The following is a 26,799-nucleotide window of genomic DNA, read 5'->3' as shown; positions in this document are numbered from 1 at the left end:
CTTTGTTCACTGAATTGTTTTGTTGTATTGTAGTCATCTCTTTGCCATTGCGAATCTCTCATATACCACCATGATGGATGCCAAAAAGGACCAATGTGTTGTAATCAGGTATGAAATGTTTTTACTGTTACAATCATTTTTCACTTTGGCTGTTCAAGACATTGAATTTGTTCTGTTCTGTTCATTTCAACAAGCAGCATCTGCTCAAAGCTCTAAAACTCAAAGCTGATTTTTAAGTAATGAAATGCTGTTTGACTGTTTTAACATTTTCCTCCGTAATGTGTAACATTTTATTTAAGAGAGACAAGTAAACGTGCTGTACACGGCTCAGGTTAACTGTTAATGTTTTCGTTTTTGTACAGTGGAGAAAGTGGGTCGGGAAAGACTGAAGCTACAAAACTGATCCTTCGTTACCTGACAGCCATACACCACAAACGCAACATCACACAGCAGGTAGATATACACTGTATTATGTATCTGTTGGTAAACATACATGCAAATACAAAAAGTACAGTCAACACTCTGGATCTTTAAGCTAACATTGGTATTGCTTTTATTTTTTGTCTCCTTTCTTCTCTACCTTATCTCATCAGATAGAGGTAAATTGGTTGTGCTGTTGTTTTTGTTCTCATTACTAAGATCATCCCTATTAAAGGCAGTAACCCTACTAAGGTCATTAGTAACACTTCTATCTGTGTTGATTGATCAGATCCTAGAGGCCATGCCCCTGTTGGAGTCTTTTGGGAATGCCAAAACAGTGCGCAATGATAACTCTTCACGCTTTGGCAAATACACACAGCTCTACATGGAGGCGTAAGTAATTACAGGTCCAGAGAATGTATTAAAGAAAGCAGTCAGTGGCAGTTGTGCATTTTCAGGGATGTATGCCAGAAAGGTAAATCATCAATAAGAGAATACGCCAAATAATTTAGAGCCTCAGAATCATATAGTGGAGTATGCCTGAAGAAGGTTATAATGACCAAAGTTGTTGTTTCTAAGAACTTTTTTATATATTGCACTAATTTCTGGTGTGTTTTGAGGAGGAGTTTCCTCCTCTTGGCAATGCTTATACTGGAGCTCAGTAGAACTATTAAAATAAAAAATATACATGAATTCAGCCAATGGCATATTTGGAGAAAAAAATTGTTTTATTCAAGGAAATCTGTAAAACTGGAAATGGATTTTTACTTTTTACTAATGCAGGTTTACAGCTGATTTTAGCTGTAGATGTGTCTGTGCACATTAGGCATGCATGATCTGTTCCTTAAAACGGACTGTGTGTGTGTGTGTGTGTGTGTGTGTGTGTGTGTGTGTGTGTGTGTTTACCAGGGGTGTAATCAGTGGTGCCATAACGTCTCAGTACTTGTTGGAGAAGTCCCGCATTGTCTTTCAGGTGAGAAAGGCGCACACATACACACACATACAGCAGGTCAGGTGGAGTTTTCTTACAAATGACTCACTGTGAGGAAGAGAAGATTGTAGAGGCAGACAGCAAACGTGTTGCACACAAACTGCCCCCACCTAGCCCAGTCTGTTGAGCCGTCATTCATCCATCCATTGTATCTGTTTATTTGGTCATTTCTAATTTCTAATTGTGTGCTGCATGGTTTTTTAATGTTATTTTTGTGGGTGTGTGTTCCTCCACAGGCCAAATCGGAGAGGAACTACCACATCTTCTATGAGATGTTGGCAGGTCTTCCCCCTCATGAGAAGCACTCGCTGTACCTGCAGGAAGCTGAGACTTACTATTATCTGAATCAGGTGCTCCCACAAAGCTCTCTCCCTCAGACACACCCACATACACAGCACAGATAAGGAGTGGTCACTGTAATCAATTTTGTAGTCTCAGTAACAAATGAGATGTCAATTTTTTGAAAATGTGACATTTATTCTACAGGTGATTAATGAAACAAACATAAAACTTGTTGTGTTACCCAAATACAGAGTGAGGAACCTTGGCAGTCTGGATTCCCTGCATTTGAGATGTACTGACTGAAAAATGTACTTTGCTGTTTTTAGTTCTGAAATCGATATATAACCTGTTATTGCATGTATCTCCAAGGAGAGTTTAATAATTGATGTCATGATTTTTGTATGCTCTACAGCAGTCTAGTCTTTTTGGATAATGGCCCTTGAAACAAGACAGAATTTAGATTTAGAGTATGTTCCCCAACAGAGCCAACCTCCAGTGCAAGAGAGTTCTATAGTTTTGGCTCCACAATGGAAAAGGCTCAGTCACATGAGAACTTGGATCTAGACCTGGTAATATCAAGAAGAACCTGTCCACTAGGCCTAACTGCTCTTTTGGGGCACTAAAGAACAACAGTTCTGACAAACAACAAGGGGGGCAGCCCATAAAGAGATTTAACAACAAACAACACTTTAAAATCAATCCTGAAAGATACTGGAAGCCAGTGCAGAGACCAGAGACCCAGTGTAATAGGTGCATGCTTAAGGGTATCAGTTAATAGACATGCAGCTGCATTCTGAGCAATAATAAACTGATGATTGAGTAATTCCAATATAAAGTGCATTACAGTAATCAAGCCAGGCATGAATTGCTTTTTTTTAATGAATAGGTGTGAGGAACGGTTTAATGTTTCACAACCAGATGTTAAAAAAGCTACTCTTCATAACAACACTTATCTGTTTGTCAAATCAGAAATCTTTGTCAAATAACACACCCCGTTTTTGGACCATGGCGAGTGTCCTAATGTAATGTCTCCCCTCATACCCAGAACAGGATATATTCTGTCTTAGCTTCAGTCAAAAACAGGAAGCTTTGTAATATTATTCAAGTATTCTAATAATACATCAATTGAAGTCATCTAATGTAATTAGACAGATTATATGACAGATTACTGACACATCTTTAAGTTCACTTCTACATCACTGGAGCAAGGTGAGGCTTTAAACCCCCGGAGGGCGTGAACAGCAAGACATTCACTTGCTGATAAGTTGCTCTTTAATTAGCGGTGTGATTAAACAGGGTGAGGGTAAGTATGTTGTTGCTGATAACAGTGCCTGTGTGTGTGTACTTGAGTGCAGGGAGGGGACTGTACCATAGAAGGGAAGGATGACGGAGAGGACTTCAGGCGTCTGCTGAGTGCCATGGACATCCTGCACTTCACCCCAGAGGAGCAAAGCGGCATCTACAGATTGCTGTCCTCTGTCCTTCATCTAGGGAACGTCTACTTTCAGCCACACCAGGTCTCTCTGTCTCACATGCACATGCATGCATGCACACACACATTTGTACTGCTATCTTTGAGAGCAGGCTCATTGAAACAATGCAATCCTTAGCTCCTCACCCTTAACCTTAGCTATTACAAATGCTTAACCCTAAATGTTCTTACATAACCTTCAAACAGCCTTTTGAAGGAGTGTGAGGAAGTGATGACTGTTCCAAAAGGTCCTCACTCCTATGCTATACAGCTCAACTGGTCCTCACACTACACGCCATACAAGTACACACACACACTATCAAATAGGCTGCACAAATGCATGTACTTTCACGGCTGAATGATAATGATGATGTTGATAGATGATGGTAATAATGATGAAGGTAATTTGAATTATAATAAATGTGTATGTCTATGGCCGTGTTTACGTGTCCCTGCAGGCTGAGGGTCAGGGGTTCGCGTCTGTGGTGAGCGCGCAGGAGATCAGGGTGGTCGCTGAGCTGCTGCAGGTCTCCCCTGACAGCCTGCAGAAGTCTGTCACCTTCAAACTGACAGTGAGAACACACTTCACACACACACACACACACACATGCATATTGCAGATATAATGAATTACATAATAAAAATCAAAGTGATGTTGGTAGATAACAGATGTGTTTGACCCCCTCCCTCCCTCAGGATACAGTTCGAGAGAAGATCTACACTCCGCTTACAGTGGAGAATGCTGTGGATGCCAGGTGAATAAAAGTCTGAAGATAGTATCTGTTAAATTAAATAGTGCACACCTACTTCTGCTTGGACAAGCCTGAAATAAAAGCTGTCTGACGGGCTTTTTACGTGCTTATTTCTTTGACTCCTCGCTAAAGTCAAATCAGGCAACTACTGAGAGGGAGTGAAGTCTTTGATATTCTCTTCCACTCTTTGGTAGAGAGGCATGTGAGGACAAAGGACGTCAGGGCTGGGGGAAAGATTTTTCAGATGTCCTCTGTTTCCATAGGAACCGGGTTTTCTGTTTCCATAGAAACCTTATTGTGTGTTTCTCATAGAGATGCTGTTGCCAAGATCCTGTATTCGCTGCTGTTTAGTTGGCTGACAGAGCGCATCAATGGACGGGTCTACCCTCGCAACGAAGCCCTCTCCATTTCCATATTGGACATATATGGGTTTGAGGTCACACTGAGATACATTTCATAATGTTACAGCACCGATGCTTAGATCTGACCTGTGTTTACTAACCTACACAAATCCCCTATATATCTTCACTCCACCATCCAGGAGTTACAGGTGAACAGCTTTGAGCAGCTATGCATCAACTACGCCAATGAAACTTTGCAGTTCTACTTTAACAGGGTCATCTTCCAGGAGGAGCAGGTCAGGGAAACTACAAGTTCATATTTTCATACATATTGATTTCCAGTAAAGATTTATGCAGTGATGTACATCAAAAAAGAAAACATTTAATTTAAAAACAAAATAAATGTGATGAAAAATATGGAAACATTGAAATTTACATTTAAAAAGTAGAGTAGAGTGTGTTTACATGCAATAACCAGGTTAGTACTTAAATGCCATGCATACAAAAAATTCAGTTTCTGTCAGCCAGATAGGAGATTAATGAAACTTGATAATTCCGTCCTGTATATCTACTGTATGTAAGAGGGTTTCTAATCAGCTTTTTAAATATGCACATCTGCATGACTAATACCAGAGAAAATATCACTGTGACAGCAGAGCGGTGAGATGAAAGGAAAGGTCATTACATCTACCAAGTCATCCTTGGAATCAAGATTATTTTTCTTCAAAGTGCAACTAAAACTGAAACTTTCAAAATAGCTTTTATAACTTGTCATAAGTTCATAAATAGGTCTATTCCCATAGCTCAGCTGATCACTAAACTGTTTGTCCAGGGGTTCCATCACATGTAAACACACAAAAAACTGCAGTGCATCATAGCACATGAAATAACTAAGGCATTGGTACAAAATGCTGGGTGTAGAGGTGATATTGCATTCCTGAAATGCTGTATGCAAACACAAACCTAAGCAGGTTTTTACAGTGTACACTATGCAACATGCTGGCAGACCTTCTGTGTAATCTGGTGCAACTGAGTACCCTGGTTTCTTGTTTGCATGCACAGTGTACACACTGTTTGAAATGCTACTGAAAAATCAGGTCAGTTTAACTTTCTTGGCCACATTTAGTCTGGTTTAACCAAAATGTCTTGATCTTTTGACCTGAAAAACATATTGACAGTTGTTGGGTTAGTACATGTGTTCAGAGACCAACACCTATAAAAACTGTTTCTGATTCTCATGCACTTCAAAAAAGCTGTCATGAACCCATGAGGTCATTAAATCTCGCACCACAGTGAACAAAGTATAAGCAGCCAACAGCGTTTTATATACACCAATCAACCTGATGAATCTGTTTGTGTAGGAGGAGTACATGCGGGAGCAGATCGAGTGGCAGCAGCAGCCCTTCAGCCACAACCAGGCCTGTCTTGACCTCATTGCTGCTAAGCCCCATGGGATACTACGCATACTGGATGACCAGTGCAGTTTCCCTCAGGTAGTGAACGTTAGGTTACATTTCAGGCCACACCAGACTACCAAAGTGATAACAAGTGCTAAAATAGTAATTTAACTAATTTCCAAAGATGAGCTAAATCCATCAAATCTATGAATACACAGAGCTGATGTAGACGCAACTGAATTCAAAGTTACATGATAAGATTGATGATTGATTGATACAAGCAATATTTAATTAAAGCAAAGGGTATTAAAGAATGTCTCACATATTGGATTTCCCATTTGTTCAGAGGACTGAAGTGTACTGTGGCCAGCTCTGATCAATACAAAACTATGCTCAGTTAATTGCCTACCTGCTGCTATCATTATTCCCCAGGGCTCGCAATGTAAGGAGCTGACTGAGCTCTTATTGAGATAAACGTATTATGGAGTGTCTCTGATGCTCAAAGTGAAATATGAACACGGTGTTACTGTGCAAGGCAGCCTGCTGAACACACACAGGCAACATGTGTTTGTGCTGTAGAAACTCAGTTTCCATGGATCACCAACCATTAACCATCTCTAATCATCACTAGGCAACAGACCACACCTTCCTTCAGAAGTGCCACTATCACCATGGAAACAACCCGCTGTATGCCAGGCCAAAGATGCCACTGCCAGAGTTCACCTTGAAACATTACGCTGGGAAGGTCACCTACCAGGTACATGTCTTTCTTTCTGGATCTTTTATTGTCCTTCTTTTTGGGGGCTGCCTTTGTTTTTATTGCAGAAAACACACTGTAACACTTGATTCTTCCTTTTCTGTTGTCTTTCATTTTTTGTTCTTTCTCTTCATGTAGTGCATCATTTGCAGCTGTTACAAAATAAAGCGTGAGAACCAAATGGGAATATTTTATTACTACTGTCTTAATATCTAAAACTCCAGTATTTGGGAGGTCCACTTTTTACCCAGTTATTAGTTATTACTTTTTGGCAGACAACCAGTAAAACTAGATGCAGATGATATTTTGCAGACCGTATGGCCCACACAAGATTATAGTGAAAGTTCTTGGTATGAAATTTGTTCTAATATGTGTCTGATGATTTGTGGTGCAGGTTTACAAATTCTTGGATAAGAACTTCGACATGGTCCGCCAGGATGTTTTAGACCTCTTCATCCAGAGCAAGAACAGAGTGAGATGTGCTAACCATTTTTTATTGTTTGAGTAAAACGAAGCATAAACACTGTTTTTTTTAACTACAATTAAATATTATGAATGTTGTTGCTTTTTAAAGAACCTAATAATTATTGCTTTGACATAAGTAAATATGTTTTTTCTTACCTGATGCTAAATACTTAAATTCTCTTTTGATTCTACTGTTGATTTAGATGCTGTGGTATTAATGCAACATATACCTGCAGCAGATATCCAAGTATTATACGATAAGATGAGCATGGGTGACTCACCTCTCTTTGGCTAACCTCTTTGTCCTCTATGTTTGTGTATGTCTGTGTGTACAGATGGTATCCAGCCTCTTCTTGAAGCACTCAGAGTCTGTGTCGCAGCAGCGGTCTAATATGCGACGCAGCAGCACAGCTCGCCGTTATCAGGCCAACACAGTCAGCGCAAAGTTCCAGAGCAGTCTGCAGGAGCTGCTGGAGAAGATGGAGAGGTCTGAGTAAAACAACACTCATTTAATCCTTAAGACAAGCATCGGTGGAAAATAGCAAGGCTGTGTGAGAAACTGTTCCTGATTTGGCACAGACCAGTACTATAATTGCCTCACTCCAACTCATTTGTGCCTCAGTGATATTTATGCACTATAGCTCATACATTCCCACATCAACTTTATGCTTTGCTCCTAAAATAACAGACATTTAAATTATACTTATGTGACACTGCACCTGTCTGTGGTGACTCATACTGAAATTTATGGTGTCTCAACTTTACTGTGAGCTGCTGCAAGATACAGAGAATGGGTATTCTATGGTGATCACTAGGGAATGAAAGATAGAAGGAGTGATTTCTTTTACAGCCTGAATCAATTACATATTTTGTATTATGGCCTTGTGCCCGATCAGTTCTGGTAACCTTGTAAACCTGCAAAGTCACTTTTTGTAGGAGCAACTTAATTTGGGAAGGTGACTTTTATTTGCTTGTTTTGAGCTCAGTCATGTCTCTAATACATCAAAACAGCAGTTTCTGGAGAATTTTTCAGTCTGAAAAAGTTCTCATGTAGCATGGACCAGAAACCCTGCTATGCTCAACCAGTTTGTTGTTTAGTTTTCTTACGGTTGAAAAGTTTGACTAAGCCTTCATCTAGTCATACAGTCGTTCATTTTATCCTCACTTCATTCTCATCTGTGGCAGGTGTAACCCTTATTTTGTGCGATGCATCAAGCCAAACCATCACAAGGTATATTTGCAAGTCATTTGATGTGTGCAGGTTTGCAGTGGTTAGTTAATTAATGTGTGATCTGCAGCTCATGCATTTGTGTATGTATATTTGTGTGTATGTGTGTAGGAGCCAGGATTGTTTGACATGGAGCTGGTCAGCACTCAGCTCCATTACTCTGGTATTATGGAGACCATCTACATTAGGAAGGAGGGTTATCCAATCAGATTGCACTTTCACAGCTTCCTATCAAGGTTGGTTATTTACAAATCTTCATATTAGTCCTGATTGAGTATGTAATCTGTCATATAGCACAATGTATTTCAGAATCCTGTACAGTTCTCTTTCCTTACAAGAATTGTTTCTGCTGTCCCAAACTCTCAGAACTTTTACCTTGACAAAATCATTTCAGTTATTGGCTTTTTTTGGCAAGAATACATTCACACGCCGATTTCTTCCAGCGGAGAAAGCCATCTGGCCCTTGCCAGCTCCTGCAGTAGGAAAGCAGCCAAAACCAATTGATCTCACAGCACCTCTGACCTGCCAATGAGCCCATATTCCCACTGTCACATTCACATTGAAACTAATAAATCTAAACAAATGCTAAACTGCCAACACTCAGAATACACAGAATCCTAGTTAGTCTCGCAGTAGACTCACAGTAGATGTCTCCATTCACAGCTAATAATGACCTATGACTTTAACTTGTCACATATTCAGGACACATTACAGATGGACTGCCACTTCAAATGTGTATGTGGGATTGTATGCACACACAGGTACAAAGCCCTGCTCTGCCTGAAGGATCCTCCACCTGCAGATGGAGAAAACTGTGTCATGATGCTCCACAAGCTTGGTCCAGTCAAGAAGGGCTCATATCAGCTGGGAGTCAGTAAGGTCAGCTCTCTCACCTCTCTCGCTTAAAACAATGATAAGAATTTTATGTAATATGAATGCATTGAATTTATTTTAATGTGTGTGTGTGTGTGTCTTAGATTTTCCTGAAAGAGGAGCTGTATCAGCTGTTGGAGGGAAAACGTGACCGCCTGCTGAACATCGCTGCCATGACACTGCAGAGATACACTCGCATGTTTTTTGTACGAAAGAACTTTATCAAGTTTAGGCAACGTTTGACCTTGTTCCAAGCTCGCTACAGAGGCTACCTGGCCAGGTAATGTTCACCTGAGGAATCAGTTGTTTGTGTATATTTGTGCCTCCAGGTACAGGTACTCCAGAGTGAGGGAGATTACTCAGTTTTTCTGAAGTAATATAAAAAAACAGAGAAAAATAGACATTGACGTTTTCACCAAAAGATCATCAGTCACTAATATTATAGTGAAAAGTCAAGTTCAATGTGCCTGCGTTTTTTATGGTTAAATGTTTGTGGGGTTTTTTGAGTTATTGAATGTTTATTTGAACAAAAATTCAAACACACTTGAAGTCAATTCCTTCAACTCATCTCTCTTATTGTCTTAGTGCTGTTTATCTGCATCACTCATGGTTAATGGTTTTCTTGAGCAGAAAAAAGTTTGCTCTGAGGAGGAAGTACTTCATCAGGTTACGCTCCGCCGTGCTGCTCATTGTTAACCGTCAGCGTTACATGAGGGTATGCACAGTGTTTGGGTTTGTGTGAAGGGAGATACTTTTTGGAACATTTACAGTTTGTGTGTAAAATCAACAAATGTGTGAAGTGTGATACTGTTGTCTTTCTGTCAGACAGTGGTGGAGCCTGCAAGGAAGGCAGAGGAGGTGAGTTGAGGAGGAAATAAGGTGAAAGAGGGGGGGGTGGGCACACTTTGGCAAAAGTATGATGTGGCATTAGATTGTAATATAAGAGTTTTTGTTGGGTGTGTTTGCAATGTGTGCAGGATCGCCTCAATAGAGAAGTGGTGAATGTGACAACATTGCCTATCCCTGCTGAACTGGCAGCCCTGTTACATGCAGCCTCAGGTGTGTGCCCACACACACATATACAGTATTTACAGAGAGAGAGATAGAGGGTTGGATCAATAGTTCAAGGGTAGGTTCAATAATATTTAGCAACATATTTCTGTGATGACACACAGTCTGCTTTGTGTGTGTATGTGTGTGTGTTTACAGGAGGTGAAGAGCTGCATTCTGACTGCTTAGCTGTGGTCCAGGCTCCAACGGTTCAGGTTGACCCCCAGCTGACTCTGCCCTTAGATATCAACAACTACCTCATGACGCACTACATCCGGGCCATATTTAGGGTACACACAGACACACACACACACACACACACACATACATAAACAATATATACGCATGAAAATAAATTAACCTGTGTGTATGTGTTGTAGGAGCCATTGTTTGGGATGTTGACCGCCCCCCTGGAGAGTTCTCTCATTCGACTGGACGAGCAACTAAAACAAGGAGCTCTGAATGTTTTCATCCTGGTACATGCTGCTGCAGCTTAAGTTAAAATTTCATGTTCAGTATGTAAATGTAGTAAGAAAGGGGTAACATTTTCAGATCAGTTATCCAAACTTTGTATGCATGTACAGTGGTTTTGTACACCAATATATAGACTTAGTAATTTTGAATGTATCCGAAATGTGACAAGTGACATGTGAAAAACTGCCTCACTAACGCTAAGGCTCATTAGGAGAACCTGACAACCTCTAAAGGTGTGATTTGTGCTCTAAAGTCAGAGTATGTGTTTTGATTTTGCAGATCCTAAGGTTCATGGGTGACCCCAACCTGAATGGGGCTCAAGAGAATCTGTTTGGGAACTACATCATCCAGAGAGGACTTGCCAATCCCAGCCTCCGAGATGAGATTCTGGTTCAGGTAGCCAATCAGGTGAGACTCTGCTCCTTTTCATAGCCAAAAATTAGAAATTTTTCAAGGTAATTGCACATAATCTCAGCTAATGTTCTTTCTCTTTGCTTTCGTTTTCTCCTCCAGGTGTGGAGGAATCCTAACATTTTGAATTCAGAGCGTGGTTGGCTCCTTCTCTCGTCTTGTCTCTCCTCCTTCCTTCCTTCTCAAAGGCTGGCCAAGTATCTGCTGAAGTAAGAAACACACACTCAGACAATGAAATATGCTGATACAAGTCTATGTAGCTAATATGGTTATTAAACAATACTAACATTTTTTCAGTATTGGTCTTTATATTCAGTGATGCTCCTTTGCATATATTTTTAGTTGTTGTTGAACAAATACTTCTGTTTTTTATCTCTTTGTGGGTTTTTTTAGGTTTGTTTCTGACTATGGGCCGGACGGCTACAACTTTGTGTGTCAGAATCGTCTGATTCAGGCTCTGCGGCAGCTGAATGTCGGCCCAGAGTATGTCCGGACTTACCCACCCTGTCTGCTGGAGTGGACTGCCAGTCGCAAGAGAGCTCACACTGTCCTGCACATACACTGCTTCGATGGTGAGAACACACAGTGGTCAAACAGGTGTTTTTGTACAGACTGAAATCCTTGGACCACCATGTGCATTTGTAGTCACCATTTTAAACATCTCAGGCCAGGCTTATCTTGCAGAATCACTAATGTAATAGATGTTAGGGGACTATTGACAGACTGTGTGGTTAAATAAACAAGGTTGTGAATTAACATAGAAATCAACCTGAATGTGAGTAACTTTTCTTCTCCCCTGTAAAAGTGTTTTATTGCATTTATCTTAAAAGATTTACCATGAATAAATTTGTGTTATGACCAGTCTAAATCACAGGCTGCAACACTGTGGAAAGCTTTAATATGCAGATAGCATTATAAACCTAGAAAAGCACTATCTACAGCCAGATAAAAGCATCCCAATTTTAAAACTCATTTGAAACCCATTTATTTTGACTCCCTTTGACGTTGCCTCTTATTGACCCAACCTCACCCCCAAGTTTTTTTGAGTCCAGTAAATATATGTGCTCTTCAGCACAGAAGAGTTATCTTTCTCTCATTTCCTCCTCTCATGCAGCTAATCTGTCCTCTGGCCTCTGGCAGGTCCACTGAGGATTAGACAACACCTGATACTTGCTCTGGTTCACTGGCTATGTTTGTGTCTGTTTGTTGCTGCTGGTGTCTGTATAAATCTTCATAGACAGACCAGGGACAGTGCTGCCAACTTTATTAGTGATATAGGTGAAATATTTCATAACTGGGCTGAAATGGCTCTTAATGCATTACAAGATGGAAAAACAGGACGACTTAATTTCACAGTTGTACATTTTGTTGAGTAAGTGCTATACTGCTATACTATATTGTACTTTATGCCAGAACAGTTTTTTACGTGTCCTTTCTCCTTCAGGCGTATCTTTCCTGTGTCCTCTACACTCCTGGACGACAGGAGAAGGAATGGCCAAAGACATCTTACAACACAGGTATTATTTTCCTGTAAAACATGGGCACTAAACACATAGAACTGTTTATAAAGAAACCTTGGTGAGGCTTAGGGAAGATTGTTAGATCCTATTAGTGGTGAACATGTTTGTGTGCACTACTGTATTTTTGTGTGTGTGTGTGTGTGTGTGTAGGGGTGTAGTGGACGGCCGTCAAGGCTGGTCGGTGCTACTGAAAGAACCGGCTCAGTGGGTGGAGCTGGAGGGCTCAGACTATGTTCTGGACTTGATGTCGGACCTGGAGCTTCCTGCTGATTTCCCCAAGCACAACAGCTACTTCATCATCTCTGCACAGGAACCAACCAAAGTGCGGCCTAATGCCAGCATGTGAGAAACACACACACACACACACACACACACACAAGCACAGGTATTTGAGATTTAATGAATCCTCCTCACTCAGTGAAGGATGAGTTTGTCACTGTGCAGGTTACAGCTGTGGAAGGTCATAAATATATTTATTCAGATACTAAATTAAACTTGTCTCAACTTTATGGATCTTTGTGTAGCTGTCTGGCTTTTACTGATTTGATTCACTCTCACAGCTGATCGAGTGCTGTTTTCAGCAAACTACCTCTAAAAGTTCGTTGTACACTATCTGCTGAGCACCAAACATATATAGGCTAACTGCTGAACAGTGCAGTGCATATTTCAGGGGTAAATGAAGGAGTATTTATTCCTCCACTGAGGTTCAAGTACTAATAAAGAAGCTGTTCTTTTCTTATTGTTTTACAGAAGCTTGTTGGGCAGTGGGTTTGACATGAATGATGATGTTATGTCTTCAGCTGTACATAGCTCTGATGGACTCTCTATTCAAGGTAGGTTGTTATGGCAAAAATATGAGCACTCACACACACAGACTGACACATTGGTGATTTAGATCACAGTAGATCATTAAGTTCTCTGTTCTCCTCTCAGACTTCGAGCCTCAGAAGGGGATGGATCGTTATCTCGACAGCCTGTTTGACCCTGTTCTGTCTGACGGAACTGGAGTAAGTTACATAATTAACTTCCAGTGACACATTTGACCACAAGAGGGGATGTCCTATGCCTACCATTTACTGCAGAGTACAGTGCAGACCATGTAATGCTCTGCTTAGCACGACATGAACCTACATTATAATGAGGATACACATTTAAATGCAGAGAGCCTTTTTAATGAGTACACTGCCTGGTCATATCTTTTTTAAAGAGTAATGCATACACGAGATACAAATAATATTGTAATAGAGCATTCAAAGGCATTGTAAAAATGTACTTACTACATTGATCAACAGTCAGAATCACATGGCCATATTAGTTGGATATAGGTGCCACACTTTTCCCAGTAACATCTACAGATCAGGATACTTTTACCAGGTTAATCCGGCAGCTTGTAAATCAGCCTCTCTTCTAAGGGCCGTGTAGTTTGAAAAATAAGAACATCTTGGCTTTGACGTGTCTCTTTAATAAAGTCAGATCCTCATACCATATGTACCAGATACATAGACATACAGATAGTGTGAGCTCAGTATGACTTGCTGATAATTAGACCACTGCACTCTGTTTAGTTTGGACAGCTATTAAATTGTCCAAACCATTTGGAAAGTTAAACATTCATGCTCTTCAGGCTCTGTGCATTTAATTGGACGTTAATTAAAGGATACCACATTAATAGGAGTAGACTTTGAGTAGATTTGCATCAATATAGAAGAACTGTCCAAATACATATTGCCTAGACTGTATGTCACATCAAAAGTCTCTAATGATTGTTGGTTGTGTTAAATCCCTGTGTGTTTAAAGAGTCAGGGCAATGGTGCAGTGAATTCTGGCCATGTTGGGTCTATCAGTCCTCAGCTGGGACGGTAGTGTGGTGAATGTTAGCCGTGCTATCGGATGTGGCTGACAGGAATTAGCATGTATCAGATGTGTTCTACAGACCTCTCCCACCCGGCTGCCTATTACGTTACCCAGTTACGGTAACTGTCACAGTCACTAGATCGCGGATCTGCTTACAAGGAACTGACACTCTGGCAAATGAAGGGCTTACTATTTAATGAGACATGGCCTACAAACACACACAGTCCTGTGGATTTATGGGTCATGGCTGATTTCTGATGGAACAGTTGCGTGATGAAGAAAGGGAATCCTGTGATCTGACAGTCGGGGCTCCTGTCATCACACAAATATTTTGTGTAAGTTCCTGCAAGTACTCAGGTGAACAAATGCAGTGATTAAACAGAGACTTTGCCAAAAATCTTTTTCGTATCAAATATCTACTGGCTGCAGACTTACCAGGAAGCTCAGAGAAGTATATAAGGGTTCGTCCGTGGTGCACGGTTGGATTTGCAGCTGTTACAGTGCATTTCCATAGTCATAGTAAAAAAAAGAAAATGAGTGAAAAATATTTCACATAAACACACATTCAGGGTCACCTTTCTAAGAATATCCATCCATCCATCCATCTTCTATACCCGCTTTTCCTGGTTCAGGGTCACGGGGATCTGCTGGAGCCTATCCCAGCTCTCTCTCGGGTGGAAGGCAGGGGTACACCCTGGACAGGTCACCAGTCTGTCGCAGGGCTTCTAAGAATATACTGGGGGAATATTTTAAAGTTCAGAAGACAGATTTTCAGTGGATTCGTCCTTTAAGTGATGCTCTATTTGTTTATTCATTCATATTGTGATCAAATTTTCAGTTTTATCTCCTCACAACTCTTTCTCCTCACAGGAGGTAGAATTGGCTGCGGGACTGTCTGGTAGGATGAAGGGGGCTGGTGGGGTTGGAGGACAGACCACTGGCCCCCCAATTCCTCCTGGAGGTCAGTCAAAAACACAGACACACGCTTACACTCATTCTCTCAGTATTCAGACTAAGTAAGTAAATAAAACAAGCACACTGTTTTGTGTGTTTGTGTGTCCACAGCTGTGAGAGTCCTTCCTGTGGGAGGTGTGATGTTGCCTCCTGTTGCTGCAGTGGCACCTGTAACACCTGGTTTGTATCAAGTGTGAAGAGAAATATAAAAAAATCATCAAACATAATTTTTCATCGCTTCTTCCTGTTTACTGTGTTCCTCCTCCACTCTCCTCCAGATGCCCAGCAGGCTGTTTTGGTCCAGCAGCAGCAGGAGATCGTGAACCAGCAGGCCATCATCATGGTAGACCCTCCATCTGGAGCTGCGTCTGTTTATCTGCTTCACCACTCTTGTTTTGGATTTAATGCTTCATTTTCTGTGTCTCAGGCCCAGCAGATGACAATACAAGCCATGGCCATGGTTGGCAGCCCAGTGACCAGCCCTCCCACTTCCCCAGTCACAAGTCCTCCGATGAGCCCTCTGCTCCACCACCCTCCCAGCCCGTACATCCCTGCCAGCCCCTATGCTGTCATACCTCCAAGTCCCTATGCTAACATCCCACCAAGCCCCTACGCTAACTTTACTCCCACTCCCTATGCTGCAGCAGACATCATGCCCAGCCCCTATGCTCCTACTGCACGACTGGAAAAAATGTCATCGCAACCTCAAGCTCAGCCTCATGCTGAGCCCGGAGCTCAGCCTCTGGTCCCTCACTCTGACACCAAACCTCAGCTGAGCTCCACAAAAACTAACAAACCCGAGCTAGCACAGCCCAAAGCTAACCCTGCTGCACAGGTCAGTAACTGTGACGTAAAGGTAACAGTCCGAACTGACATGTTGCATGATGATTCAGTGCTGCTGTGTTTATGCAAGATGGTATGGTTGTTGTTGTTATAAAGTTCAAACAGACATTTACCATTACCCAAATGATGTGCACAAAATAAGATGCTGTCTCAAAATTAAGGGTTTATTTGAATTAAAACTGTGTAGTTCGGATGATGAGCAGTAGCTGACTGGACAAAAAAGAGCAACACCTACACATAAAATGAATCAGAAGATCTAACTCTGACTGGTCAATCAGGACAGCAGGTGTTTCTGGTTGTGAAACAAAACTCTGTGATATAATTCCTGTTATTTGAGGCAAAAGCATATATATATTTTAATAGATTATTTTGAGTCATACGAACCATCATATAATATTTTAGTGTTCTGACACACAGTTCAGGTGGTTCTGAGATGGGGATACAGCTGCATTTTATTAATTTCCTTTGTAGTTTAACTATTTAAATTATTCCAGTGTGACATTAGGGTTTGACCACTAAACTTTACAGAAACATTCAAAATGCCACAACAATCCTTGCACCAACAATGGAGTGAAAACTAAAAATAATGGTGCTGAATGGCAGATTAGCACTTTCATATATTTATCACATTCATACTATCTGTAACAGAATAAATGTGCTGCATTTATACAGCAAAATTACCTGCTTTTTTGCTTTTCTTTGGCCTTTGAGATAAAATCTCATGTCTTCAAAACCTTGAGAGCAAACTTTGTCCTCTCTGGCTTTCTCAGGTTCAGCCAGGTGAGGACAGCGCCCTGCGGAGGAAAGCTCCAGGCATCCCCATAAACAAGGACAAACCAGCCAGGAAGTTTGGTAAGAAACAGAAACTCCTTGTAAGTTAAGCAGTTATTTCAGAGAGCATTACGCTCAGCATCCCATTACCTGTGTGTGTTTGTGTTTCAGCCCCAGTGGTGACGTCTCCTCTGCCCCCTGCTGGAGATGTGGTGAAGTACTCGGCTCGGACTTCAGATCACATCGTCCCCAGCGAAGACATACAAGGTCTCTTAAAAGCTTAGAAATACTGAGTTCGTGGTGTGTCAAACAGCTTTGTGCAGCATAACTAAAAGATGACACATTTATTGGTCTTTGAATTGTCAAGGGAAAGATTATGTGTAATGTTTTGGTTGTTTACATATTTTTTTATATTTTAAAAGAAATCATCAAAAGGTACAACTCCCCACCTCCACCCCCAGACTCACTGCCACCTGGCAAGAGGTAAGTCACAGGATTACAGTAGCACAATGTAAGACCCAGGCTCCAGCAAATAACAAACACATACTGACTGGGATTTTATTGCCTGCACTGAGCAAACAACAGCAGAATGACTGTATTTACATACAAACATACAGATTATACAGTACATTAAATTTGTAGCCAGGAAATCTTGCAAACTGTGTAACATTGGCACTGTATGGGTGTATTTAGGAGACCAGAGGGGAAGTTTAAGAAAAAGCAAACCCCTCGTGATGAAGCTTTACAGATCCTCAAACCACAGATGGACAATCCTCCCACTCCACAGGTAAACACACAGACACACACACGTGCTTGAAGAATGCTAGAATACACAGTACCAGGTTAATGTTAGCAGCAACATGGACATGCACATTACACATACAAGGTTAGAAAGCAATAATAATAACAGGTGAACAATGGCTGTTATGTAAGTAAGTGTTTTTATGTCTCTCCAGCCCAGACATCCTGTTGCTCCCTCACCATCTGCATCTGCAATGAAAGAAGCAGATTTTAAACCCTCCCGGACTGTAAAGACCAGAGCTCGTCCTCTCCCCCTTCCTCCTTCAGGTACTCACCCTCGCTCCTCTGCTAATTTACAGTTTTATTTAGATGCTTCCTCATGACAACATGTTATATGCCCCCTCACTGTAAAGTTACCTCCCAAAAAGCAAAACTGCTTATGTTTACATTGGTGACATTATACCAAACTAGGTTTTATCAGGTCCTGTTCATAACATACCCACAGGCTGGATAGTACAGACTCACACTGGATTGTCAAGGTCTAGATTTATAAAGGAGCATTTCAAAGCATATTTATGGACATTTATTTTCAGTGGAAATCAGAGAAAATGTATCCTCAGACGGTGGAAGTCACACTGAATCTAATGTTTGTTTAGATTTAGTTCTGCCACCAAAAATAAAATGTATTTTTAAAAAATATTCAAATGGTGGCAAATGGCACTGTGGGTTTTAAAGTATCTTAAGTTCATGTGCTGTGTGTCATGGTCACTGCTGCCAACGGTGTTGGTAAAGGGGCCGAATCAACAGACGAACTGCCGCATCCTAACAGCCTGCTGTTTTAAGAACACCAGCATGCACCTGTTCCTGCAGTACCATGTCCTCCCATTCAACTCTCCCACATCTGCCTGAGGAGGTGCACCTCACAGTTTGACAATCGCTGCTCTGGAGTCACAGTAAAGCAAAACAGTGAAAGGCCTTCAGACTGTCCTAGAGCAAGACACCAAACAAACACTTAACATGCTCAATTAACACTCTGGTATCCAAATGACTGTGTTCACTAGTTGACAATAAAATCTAATGGATTTGGTGCAGTTTCTCGAGAGCTCCCAGTAGAGACAGAGACCATCCAGACACAGCTTCATCAGAGCGCCAACGAGGAGTACTACACCTACACCAATGTTCCCTGGAGACTGTACCTCAGGAAGGAGGTGTGTACATACACAAAAACACAAACAAAACAGAATCATTATGATGCACTGTCATAAAGCCTGTGTTCTACTGTGAGCGTCTTTTCTTTCTTGTACAGGTTTTCTATCCCAAAGACAGCTTCAACCATCCTCTGGTGCTAGACCTCATTTTCAAACAGGTAACTTCAGAGATAGTTGATTTAATGCAAGATGAACAGATAAACAGAGATAACATAAACAGCATTTGCATTTGTTTAGTACCTCTCAGCACACATGCTCCATATTTTTACCTGACAAGAGAAAAATCTGAGTAAGATCAAACAAAATGATATCTAAGATTACCTCTCCGCTCCTCTATTGTCTCGCACAGATAGTGAATGACACTCTGTCAGAGGCCTGTGTTCGCATCACGCGGGATGAAAGGCAGAAAATGAAAGCTCTTTTCGGTAGTCTGTTTGTTCTTCCTGGAGACCTTTTTGGAACATATGCTCTAATCCAAACATATCTCTTTGACATTCATGAGGTCACGTGTCTGTTTGTGTCAATAACAGCTAAACACGGGGTTGAACAGAATATGGATCCAGTGGAGGAGCATGTGAAGAAAACCATCGTCACAGCAGCCAGGGAAACCTGGGAAATATACTTCTCCCGACTGTTCCCTGCCTCAGTGAGCATAGTGAATCCTTAGAAGAAAACATTTACTAAGTGCCTCACAGTGATTTTGTCAGTATTTCCATGTGTGTGTTTATGTTTACTTGTGTTTGCAGGGTAGTGTAGGGTCTGGAGTGCAGGTGTTGTCAGTGTCCCACAGTGGCATTAAGCTGCTGAAGACAGTAAAAAGCAGCGCTGCAGCTCCAGACTACTTCAGAGTCCTGCATCCATACACGTATGTGCTGTGTTTTTTTGCTTTCCCTGCAAATGTGTTTTAGCATGTCATTTATTCCATTACCACAGCTTCTAGGATAGGCCAGATGGCTTCTTGGTTTATTGAAGCTGTTTTAAAGTTCAAGCTAAGTTCAGCTGCAATGAGCAGTTTTCATTCATGACACATCAGACTGACAACTTCCCTAACTGGTTATCAGCATAAAAGGAAGCAGTGGCTTGTCAGTGAAAACACTGACTTTACTTTCATGACAAATAAGAAATTACTAAAATTAACAGAGAAAGTAGAAATGTGAAAAATATTAGCATTTTAGCCTCTTGCATCTTCAGCAGGTAGCACCATTATGGTTAAAAGCTAAAATTAGCACTTTTATCTTAATGGCACTAATTATTTCTTCCCAGGTGTCTTCACATGTAAAAACACTAATTATAACTTTCATATTCGTTAAATCCAAGAATTTTTTCAATATATGTATTTCTGTATCTGTGAAGCCAGACATCTCAACATCTTCACAACGCTGACAAGTCCCAAGTGTTTACATCTATTTAAATTTGTGTGTGTCACTTTTTTTTCAGCTATGCGGACATCTTGTTTGTAACTATCCCGTCAGAAAACATGCTGGAGTTCAATCTGGCCAATGAGAAGCTGATATTGTTTTCAGCCAAGGCGCCACAAGTCAAACACCTCATTGACACATTTATCAGTGAAATCAAAAAGGTACAGCGCACGCAGACAGACACACACATACGCACACATACACACACATCATTTTGTCATCTTATGTCATGACTGAAGCCAGAGCAGACGACACAGGTTTAAGGAAAATGAGAACATTAGACAACCTTCAATCACCAGTACAGATGAAAGCAGAGCGTCTGTGGGAATATACATTTGTGTGTCTTTTTCCCTTTACTCCTCTCAGGACTCAGACTATGTAATTGCAGAGCGTAACTTTGTCACAGACGACCGCTCGATGCTCAGTTTCCACAAAGGTGACATCATCAGGCTGCAGGTTATGGACGGGCTGGAGAAAGGTGACACCCTGTGGTACATGCAGTGAAAATCCTTTTATCGTACGTGCACACCTGTGATCCAAGCGGGTGTGTGTCATGCCCTGTGTGTCTCCTCCAGGTTATAGCTACGGCTGTGTGGTGAGGAAGAAGGTGGTGTTTTTGGAGGAGCTGAAAAGAGACACACAAGACTTTGGTGAGTGTTCCTAAAATGAATTTATTTCTCTTTGAGTCAATGCCAGATCTACAAGTTGGTGTTTAAATCATGGCCAATGTCCAAAACTATACAAGGTAACAATTCAGACTGACAGCTGACAGCCAACTCAAACTATATAGAAGATGACTTACCAGATGGAAGATGGCGACCCAATTTCAAAAATATTGATTCATGTCATTCCTTGAGGACACAAACAATGAAACACAATCATGGATGAGGTGAAGTCACTGTGCACCTGTGCACCTTCTTACATATGTTGCACTGTGTCTGTTGTCCTATACACTCTGTAATCTGGACTTGGGAATTAACTATATGAATTAAATTCACATAGCACATGCAGGTTTTCTGAATTTTGATCCATCCTCCATCTTAACCAGGTGTGTGTGTGTTTCTCTATAGCTTCTTGTTGTAATCCCCCTGCCCTGTGTGTGTGTGTGTGTGTGTGTGTGTGTGTGCCAGGTTGGAAGTTTGGCGCTGTGTTCGGTCGCTCCGGTGCGTTCCCAGCTGATTGCGTCCATCCTGTTGCTCCTCCTGACTTCCTGTCTCTGCCACTGGACCGCAAGGCAGAGCCACGGGGTGGAGCGGGTCAGTTCGCTGTGTCATCAGCCGTCGCTGTTGCTGTGGCGTCCACCATGGCCGCACACGAGATAGATCAAACAATTGAGGTACACACACACACACACACACACACACACACTTTTTTATCAAACTGAATTGAGTGCCAGGTTGTTTTTCACTGTCAATCTTTGCCTTTTAGAAAGTTTCCCTTGATGGTTTTGCTGATGGAGAGCTGGATGAGAGAGCCCTGCTGGACAGCAAATATGACATGTTGGAGTTTGCCAAGAAATACTTCAGACAGGGGCCCAGCGGGAAAGGGTAAGGCAAAGAAAAGGATGCACACAGGCAAACCTACCTACCCAGACCATCTTGTGTTTAAATCTTCAAATGTAGTATTTATTTGCATCTATTGATGTGTGTCTGTATATGATTTTAATCTATTTTTAATATATACTGTGTATTTTCTTTACTCCATTCCTATCCTGTGTTTACTTCACATGGGTTTTGTCGTGCTGTAGCAGCTAATTTTTCCCTTGGAGTTTATTTAAGTTCAATATAGTTTCCACTTTCTCCCTCCATGTTAACTCCCAGTTTTACATAATAAAAGTGTTGTATCACAGAAAGCAGTGGCAGAAAGTACATTTGTCTAATTTTCATTAAGTTCTGTAAAGTACAGATAATTGTGTGTAATGTATTTCCATTATAAGTTCTTTATACTCCACCTACACTATGTTTCTGATCATAACATTTTACTCTTTACTCCAGTACATTACCTGAACAGCTTTAGTTTATACTTCTTTTGCTGATTTGATGTGATGAAACATATTACTTTATAAAACATGGTGCATGTTACAGAACAGATTAAACTACCCTACAGGTAATAGACTATTTAAGATCAGCTCCATCCCAGCCAACATCTTTAAAGTATTGTTTATGCATTGGTAATAATGAAATTATATAGTACTATAACACTGACAGATGGGCAATTGAGATTATATTTGAGTACATTTTATTGATAATACTTCTGCACTTTATTGAGGTAGAATTTACCTCAATAAAGATTGCAGGTCTTTTACTTGTTATGCAGCATGTTGTTGTGCCAATAGTTTTGCATAAGTAAATTAGCTGCTTTTTCCAACTTTGTTTAAATTTAAAGGCTGCACTTTGTGACTGATTTTGTCCTCAGAGATTCCCTGAAGAGCAAAAGCAAGAACAGGGACTCCACTGAAATGATCAAATTCGCCAAGGTGCCTTTCTTTTTACCACGACTTAAAGCATCTTAGCTCTATGTGATTTTAAGGGTGTATTCAGCTGTTTGAATTAAACGTTTCTTTTATGATTTTCTTTTTTTGCAGACTCCTCTGACTGAGTCCCTGATAGAGTTCACTGATCCAGCCATGAACAGAGTGGCAGCTGATCTCTTTCTGTGTAAGTTCTCACCTTCTCTCATCTGTCTTCTAATTACGTCGTCTGATTAAACTGCACTTACTACATCTGGGCTGATTCCTCCACTGTTAATGTCAGAAAGGTTCTTGTACTCATGGGAAACTGAATCCTCTACAGAATCTTCTATTCAGGCCTAACATATTGTTGACCAGTGTGTGTGTGTGTGTGTGTGTGTGTGTGTGTGTGTGTGTGTGTGTGTGTGTGTGTGTGGGTGGGTGTGTGTGCGCGTGTGGGTGGGTGTGTTTGTCCTCTGGTTGTGTATTTTGTGTAGGTGTGATGCGCTTCATGGGTGACTCTCCATTAAGGGGACTGACAGAACAAGAAGTGATCGGCAATTTCATTAAGGTAAATACACACACCAGTATTTTATAGGCTACTATTTGACAGTTTGCTACCATGTGTGTGTTTGTGTGTGTCCTCCTCGCAGCTTATAGGAGAGTTCACCTTGATGAGGGATGAGGCTTACTGCCAGCTCCTCAAACAGCTTACCGCTAACACCAGCTCCAAACCGTAAGTCTAACAGCATACACACTATAAAACCAACACACACACACATGTTCTCCTCTCTGTAGCTGAGTGTGTCTGTGCTGGTTTGTGTTGTACAGTGATAGCTGTCAGCGAGGCTGGAGGCTGCTGTACATCCTGACTGCTTTCCATCACTGCTCTGAAGTCCTCAAGCCTTTCCTACTGAAATACCTGCAGCAGGTCTTTCGCAGTGCAGGGGCACCATATCAGGGTAAAAACACACACAAATTCCACCAACAGGTGTTAATCTGCTGGGCACAGTACAAGTAATATTTTAAATTGTGTTAGGCATAGCTAAGGCATGTGAACAGAACCTGAGGAAGACGTTTCGGTACGGAGGCCGCATTGTGCCACCCAACAGCATGGAGCTGAAGGCAATGATGGTCAGTGTTTCCTTTTATTTGTCTTCAATATCCAGATCAATTAGAGTAGAGGTGCCCCCAGTGTAAAAAACACTCCATTACACATAAAGGGCTTGCCTTCATTAAGTGTCCACAGTAAAGGTAGTCATTATACACAATTGACACATTGAGAACTGCAGTATCCTATGTTAGATTAGTATTACTTCAATGAAGTATGAAAGTATGAAGCAAATTAATGTGATAACTTGTCAAATAGGAGGAAAATACAGATAAGGCTGATAATATTCTTACCAACAACAAATCTCATTAAAATACCAAAACCAGCAATCAGCTGATGCCACTAACAAATATTGTCTGTGTAGCCAAAGCTGGTTATAGCTCAGTCCTCTGTGCCGTGGAGGATTATCATTGTTAAATTATCAGAAAAGATTAAAAACAGTTCAATGAAGCAGTCTGTTGCAGAGAACATTGGTGACATTATTAATTGCAAACACAACCGTCTGTAGATTAAAAATAATCCCCAACAAATGAAAATATAAACTTGCAAGATATTTTTAAAGATTTATTCAAATAAAATAAAATATAAATATACTTAGCTTTGTAATTGCTGTGCATAAGTATTTCTACTCCCCAGCTATTTTTGCAGGTTGAGGTATGTTGAGTTCCTGTGTATGTAACATGTCCTGTGTGTAGTACATGCCACATTAATGTGCGTCTGTTTTTCCTCAGGCGGGACGAAGTTCGAAACGTCAGCTGTTTCTCTTTCCTGGAGGCATCGAGCGTCACGTGAAAATCAAAACGTGCTCAGTAGGTTTTCAGCAACTGCTGGCACTTCATCAGCATGGCTGTCTGTGAGCAGCTGGGTCCTCATACATGTGTGTGTTGACAATGTGTTTTTCAGGTTGCCCTGGAGGTGACGGAGGAGCTGTGTTATGAGATGGGCTTACACAGACCGGAGGCCATGGAGGAATACGCCATATTTTTAGTCACCAATAGAGGTGTGCTTACAGATGCACAAACAGCCTTTCTGTCCAACGCAGATTAAACTTCGTATTAGTAAACAAATCTAGTCTCTCGTTCCTCGTCAGTGAAGCAGAGCATCTCACAGATCACGTATCATCCTGTTCTCCAGTTTCTAGCCTTGGGAGAAAGTCACTCATGTTCCTGATAGGGCTGTCATGGCAAAAAAAATGAGAGGCGCCTCAGTGTCAGCTTTTCTTTCACAACACACAGTCTCTGCCAACAACAACCAGTTATTATCTACTAAAATGTTAGGATGCAAAAAACTGTACATTGTAAAATACATAAAACCCCAGAGGACAGTATGTTCTAATAATACTAATAACCACGAATAAATACATAGCTGCTAACATGACACAGTTTGTATGTCACGTATGTTCCTATGAGCTTAAAAACTCATCACTGCAGATGCGTCTGCTTCACAGGAAACTTAATTATGTCTCTTTTTCTTTCAGCAGAGTTAGTTTTTTTATTGGCCCTTGTTGCTTGTTAAGTTTTCAGCACTGAAAGCACCAACACTGATTTCGCCCCTTGAAGCACTCTCACAGCACACTTTGCATTCTGTTGTTTTCCTCCTGTAGCATTAAACATCTCCACAGGATAACAGCTGGCAGCTGTTTGCACTTGTGCCATTCCATAGCACAGCAGGTCACACAACATGTGGTTATACAAGTATTAACATGATGTTTCAGGGGCTGTATGTCAAGAGTTTATTGGGCTGGCACTGTTTGACTATAGTGCTGGTCAGATACTGATCCTGGACTGACCTGCATTGTAACAAACATGAATTCTTTATCTTTATTCAGGTTTATCTTCATACAATTTCCATATCTCTGTATAATAAATGGCCCTCTATTTGTATGTGCATATCCAGGTCAGAATGTGCGCCCTCTGAACAAACATGAGTACATCCTGGATGTGGCGACAGAGGCTGAGTTAGTCGACGCCAACTACAGCTTCTGGTTCAGGCGGGTCGTCTGGACTCAACCGCTCAAATTTGAAAATGAGCTCTGTGTCACCATGCAGTATAACCAGGTACGACAGGTGATGTTTCACATAAATGCAAACGCTCTATTTTACCTACGTGGGTGTGTAACTCTGTTGCTGTGTATATTTAGATACTTCCAGACTACCGTAAAGGTCTGCTGAATGTTCTTCCACACGGGAAAGTGAGTGATCAACAGTTCCACCAGCTCTCCAAGCTGGCAGCTTTGCAGCACAGAGCCAGAGATATTATCTTCGTCCCCAGCATGTAAGAAAACAGTAACAAGGAAAAATGTTTTTTTTTTTCTATTCAGTCCCAAAGCAGATTGTTTAAAACTTTAAACTCCAGATTCATCAGCCAAATGCTAAAATAATAATAGTCTAAAAATAATCTTTTATGCAATATATGTTTGTCATTTAACTTTTATATCCTTGAGTCGTTCTTAACACCAATTTTACACAATTTCAGGAGTGAGTTGACTTTACTATTAATATCAAAAAAGAGAGGAAGGATAATTGTAGTCCTCACTACAGAGAGCATTTACATAAATAAATAAAAAAATCATATATCCATTCATATATGAAACATGCATACCCATTTGTGTAGCAGTGTAGCAGTCAGTGGCAGTCTTTGTGTCCTACGCAGCCTTTCACTCAGAGAGCCACCTGATGTTAAACCAACTACAAACCCAATCATGTAAAACAGTGTAATGTCTTAGCATTACTCAATATAGCAGTGCTGAGTAAGAGACCAGTCTTTTAATATTCGCCCTCACACTCTTAAAAGATAACCTCCTCTTTTATCTCGCTACAAATTCATCAATTACTTCATCATAAGAGCTCTTTCCAGCCACCTCATGATTGATGCTGATTACAGCAAGACCATTAATGTGATCCACAGTCACTGTTGATCCCTGGTGGATTATATCACTATTATCATCATTCTTTCAATGATGTGGCAAAATCGTCGACATAAAACAATTTGGTTATTGACGTTTTTAAACATTTCTCC

At 41.0% G+C, this 26,799-nt stretch overlaps 1 protein-coding gene across 1 annotated transcript in view; it reads left to right on the top strand.

The window, feature by feature from the left end:
* The window catches only part of myo15ab (myosin XVAb), a 37,669-nt gene that overhangs the window by 8,782 nt on the left and 2,088 nt on the right, over nt 1-26,799 (top strand). Inside the window, exons 11-71 of the mRNA XM_026302662.1 lie at nt 34-108; nt 363-453; nt 594-599; nt 710-813; nt 1,330-1,393; nt 1,648-1,761; nt 3,049-3,210; nt 3,623-3,736; nt 3,861-3,919; nt 4,229-4,352; nt 4,458-4,466; nt 4,545-4,553; nt 5,619-5,750; nt 6,286-6,411; nt 6,806-6,883; nt 7,212-7,363; nt 8,062-8,107; nt 8,216-8,340; nt 8,866-8,983; nt 9,082-9,257; nt 9,608-9,692; nt 9,803-9,835; nt 9,955-10,036; nt 10,187-10,317; nt 10,408-10,503; nt 10,781-10,909; nt 11,015-11,121; nt 11,306-11,484; nt 12,357-12,429; nt 12,583-12,774; nt 13,183-13,265; nt 13,366-13,439; nt 15,157-15,247; nt 15,352-15,420; nt 15,519-15,583; nt 15,668-16,075; nt 16,854-16,935; nt 17,026-17,121; nt 17,277-17,337; nt 17,548-17,641; nt 17,811-17,922; nt 18,688-18,803; nt 18,902-18,961; nt 19,153-19,228; nt 19,334-19,449; nt 19,550-19,668; nt 20,241-20,382; nt 20,588-20,699; nt 20,797-20,871; nt 21,352-21,557; nt 21,650-21,768; nt 22,637-22,697; nt 22,806-22,878; nt 23,168-23,241; nt 23,324-23,406; nt 23,502-23,632; nt 23,710-23,804; nt 24,513-24,590; nt 24,685-24,781; nt 25,678-25,838; nt 25,922-26,055. Coding sequence (XP_026158447.1) covers nt 34-108; nt 363-453; nt 594-599; nt 710-813; nt 1,330-1,393; nt 1,648-1,761; nt 3,049-3,210; nt 3,623-3,736; nt 3,861-3,919; nt 4,229-4,352; nt 4,458-4,466; nt 4,545-4,553; nt 5,619-5,750; nt 6,286-6,411; nt 6,806-6,883; nt 7,212-7,363; nt 8,062-8,107; nt 8,216-8,340; nt 8,866-8,983; nt 9,082-9,257; nt 9,608-9,692; nt 9,803-9,835; nt 9,955-10,036; nt 10,187-10,317; nt 10,408-10,503; nt 10,781-10,909; nt 11,015-11,121; nt 11,306-11,484; nt 12,357-12,429; nt 12,583-12,774; nt 13,183-13,265; nt 13,366-13,439; nt 15,157-15,247; nt 15,352-15,420; nt 15,519-15,583; nt 15,668-16,075; nt 16,854-16,935; nt 17,026-17,121; nt 17,277-17,337; nt 17,548-17,641; nt 17,811-17,922; nt 18,688-18,803; nt 18,902-18,961; nt 19,153-19,228; nt 19,334-19,449; nt 19,550-19,668; nt 20,241-20,382; nt 20,588-20,699; nt 20,797-20,871; nt 21,352-21,557; nt 21,650-21,768; nt 22,637-22,697; nt 22,806-22,878; nt 23,168-23,241; nt 23,324-23,406; nt 23,502-23,632; nt 23,710-23,804; nt 24,513-24,590; nt 24,685-24,781; nt 25,678-25,838; nt 25,922-26,055 — 6,354 coding nt within the window. The remainder of the gene's footprint in view (nt 1-33; nt 109-362; nt 454-593; nt 600-709; nt 814-1,329; nt 1,394-1,647; nt 1,762-3,048; nt 3,211-3,622; nt 3,737-3,860; nt 3,920-4,228; nt 4,353-4,457; nt 4,467-4,544; nt 4,554-5,618; nt 5,751-6,285; nt 6,412-6,805; nt 6,884-7,211; nt 7,364-8,061; nt 8,108-8,215; nt 8,341-8,865; nt 8,984-9,081; nt 9,258-9,607; nt 9,693-9,802; nt 9,836-9,954; nt 10,037-10,186; nt 10,318-10,407; nt 10,504-10,780; nt 10,910-11,014; nt 11,122-11,305; nt 11,485-12,356; nt 12,430-12,582; nt 12,775-13,182; nt 13,266-13,365; nt 13,440-15,156; nt 15,248-15,351; nt 15,421-15,518; nt 15,584-15,667; nt 16,076-16,853; nt 16,936-17,025; nt 17,122-17,276; nt 17,338-17,547; nt 17,642-17,810; nt 17,923-18,687; nt 18,804-18,901; nt 18,962-19,152; nt 19,229-19,333; nt 19,450-19,549; nt 19,669-20,240; nt 20,383-20,587; nt 20,700-20,796; nt 20,872-21,351; nt 21,558-21,649; nt 21,769-22,636; nt 22,698-22,805; nt 22,879-23,167; nt 23,242-23,323; nt 23,407-23,501; nt 23,633-23,709; nt 23,805-24,512; nt 24,591-24,684; nt 24,782-25,677; nt 25,839-25,921; nt 26,056-26,799) is intronic.

Source organism: Mastacembelus armatus, chromosome 1 (assembly GCF_900324485.2).
Source record: "Mastacembelus armatus chromosome 1, fMasArm1.2, whole genome shotgun sequence".
NCBI lineage: Eukaryota > Metazoa > Chordata > Actinopteri > Synbranchiformes > Mastacembelidae > Mastacembelus > Mastacembelus armatus.
The sequence above is the reverse complement of the archived record's forward strand: the minus strand, read 5'-3'. Positions and strand labels throughout refer to the sequence as shown.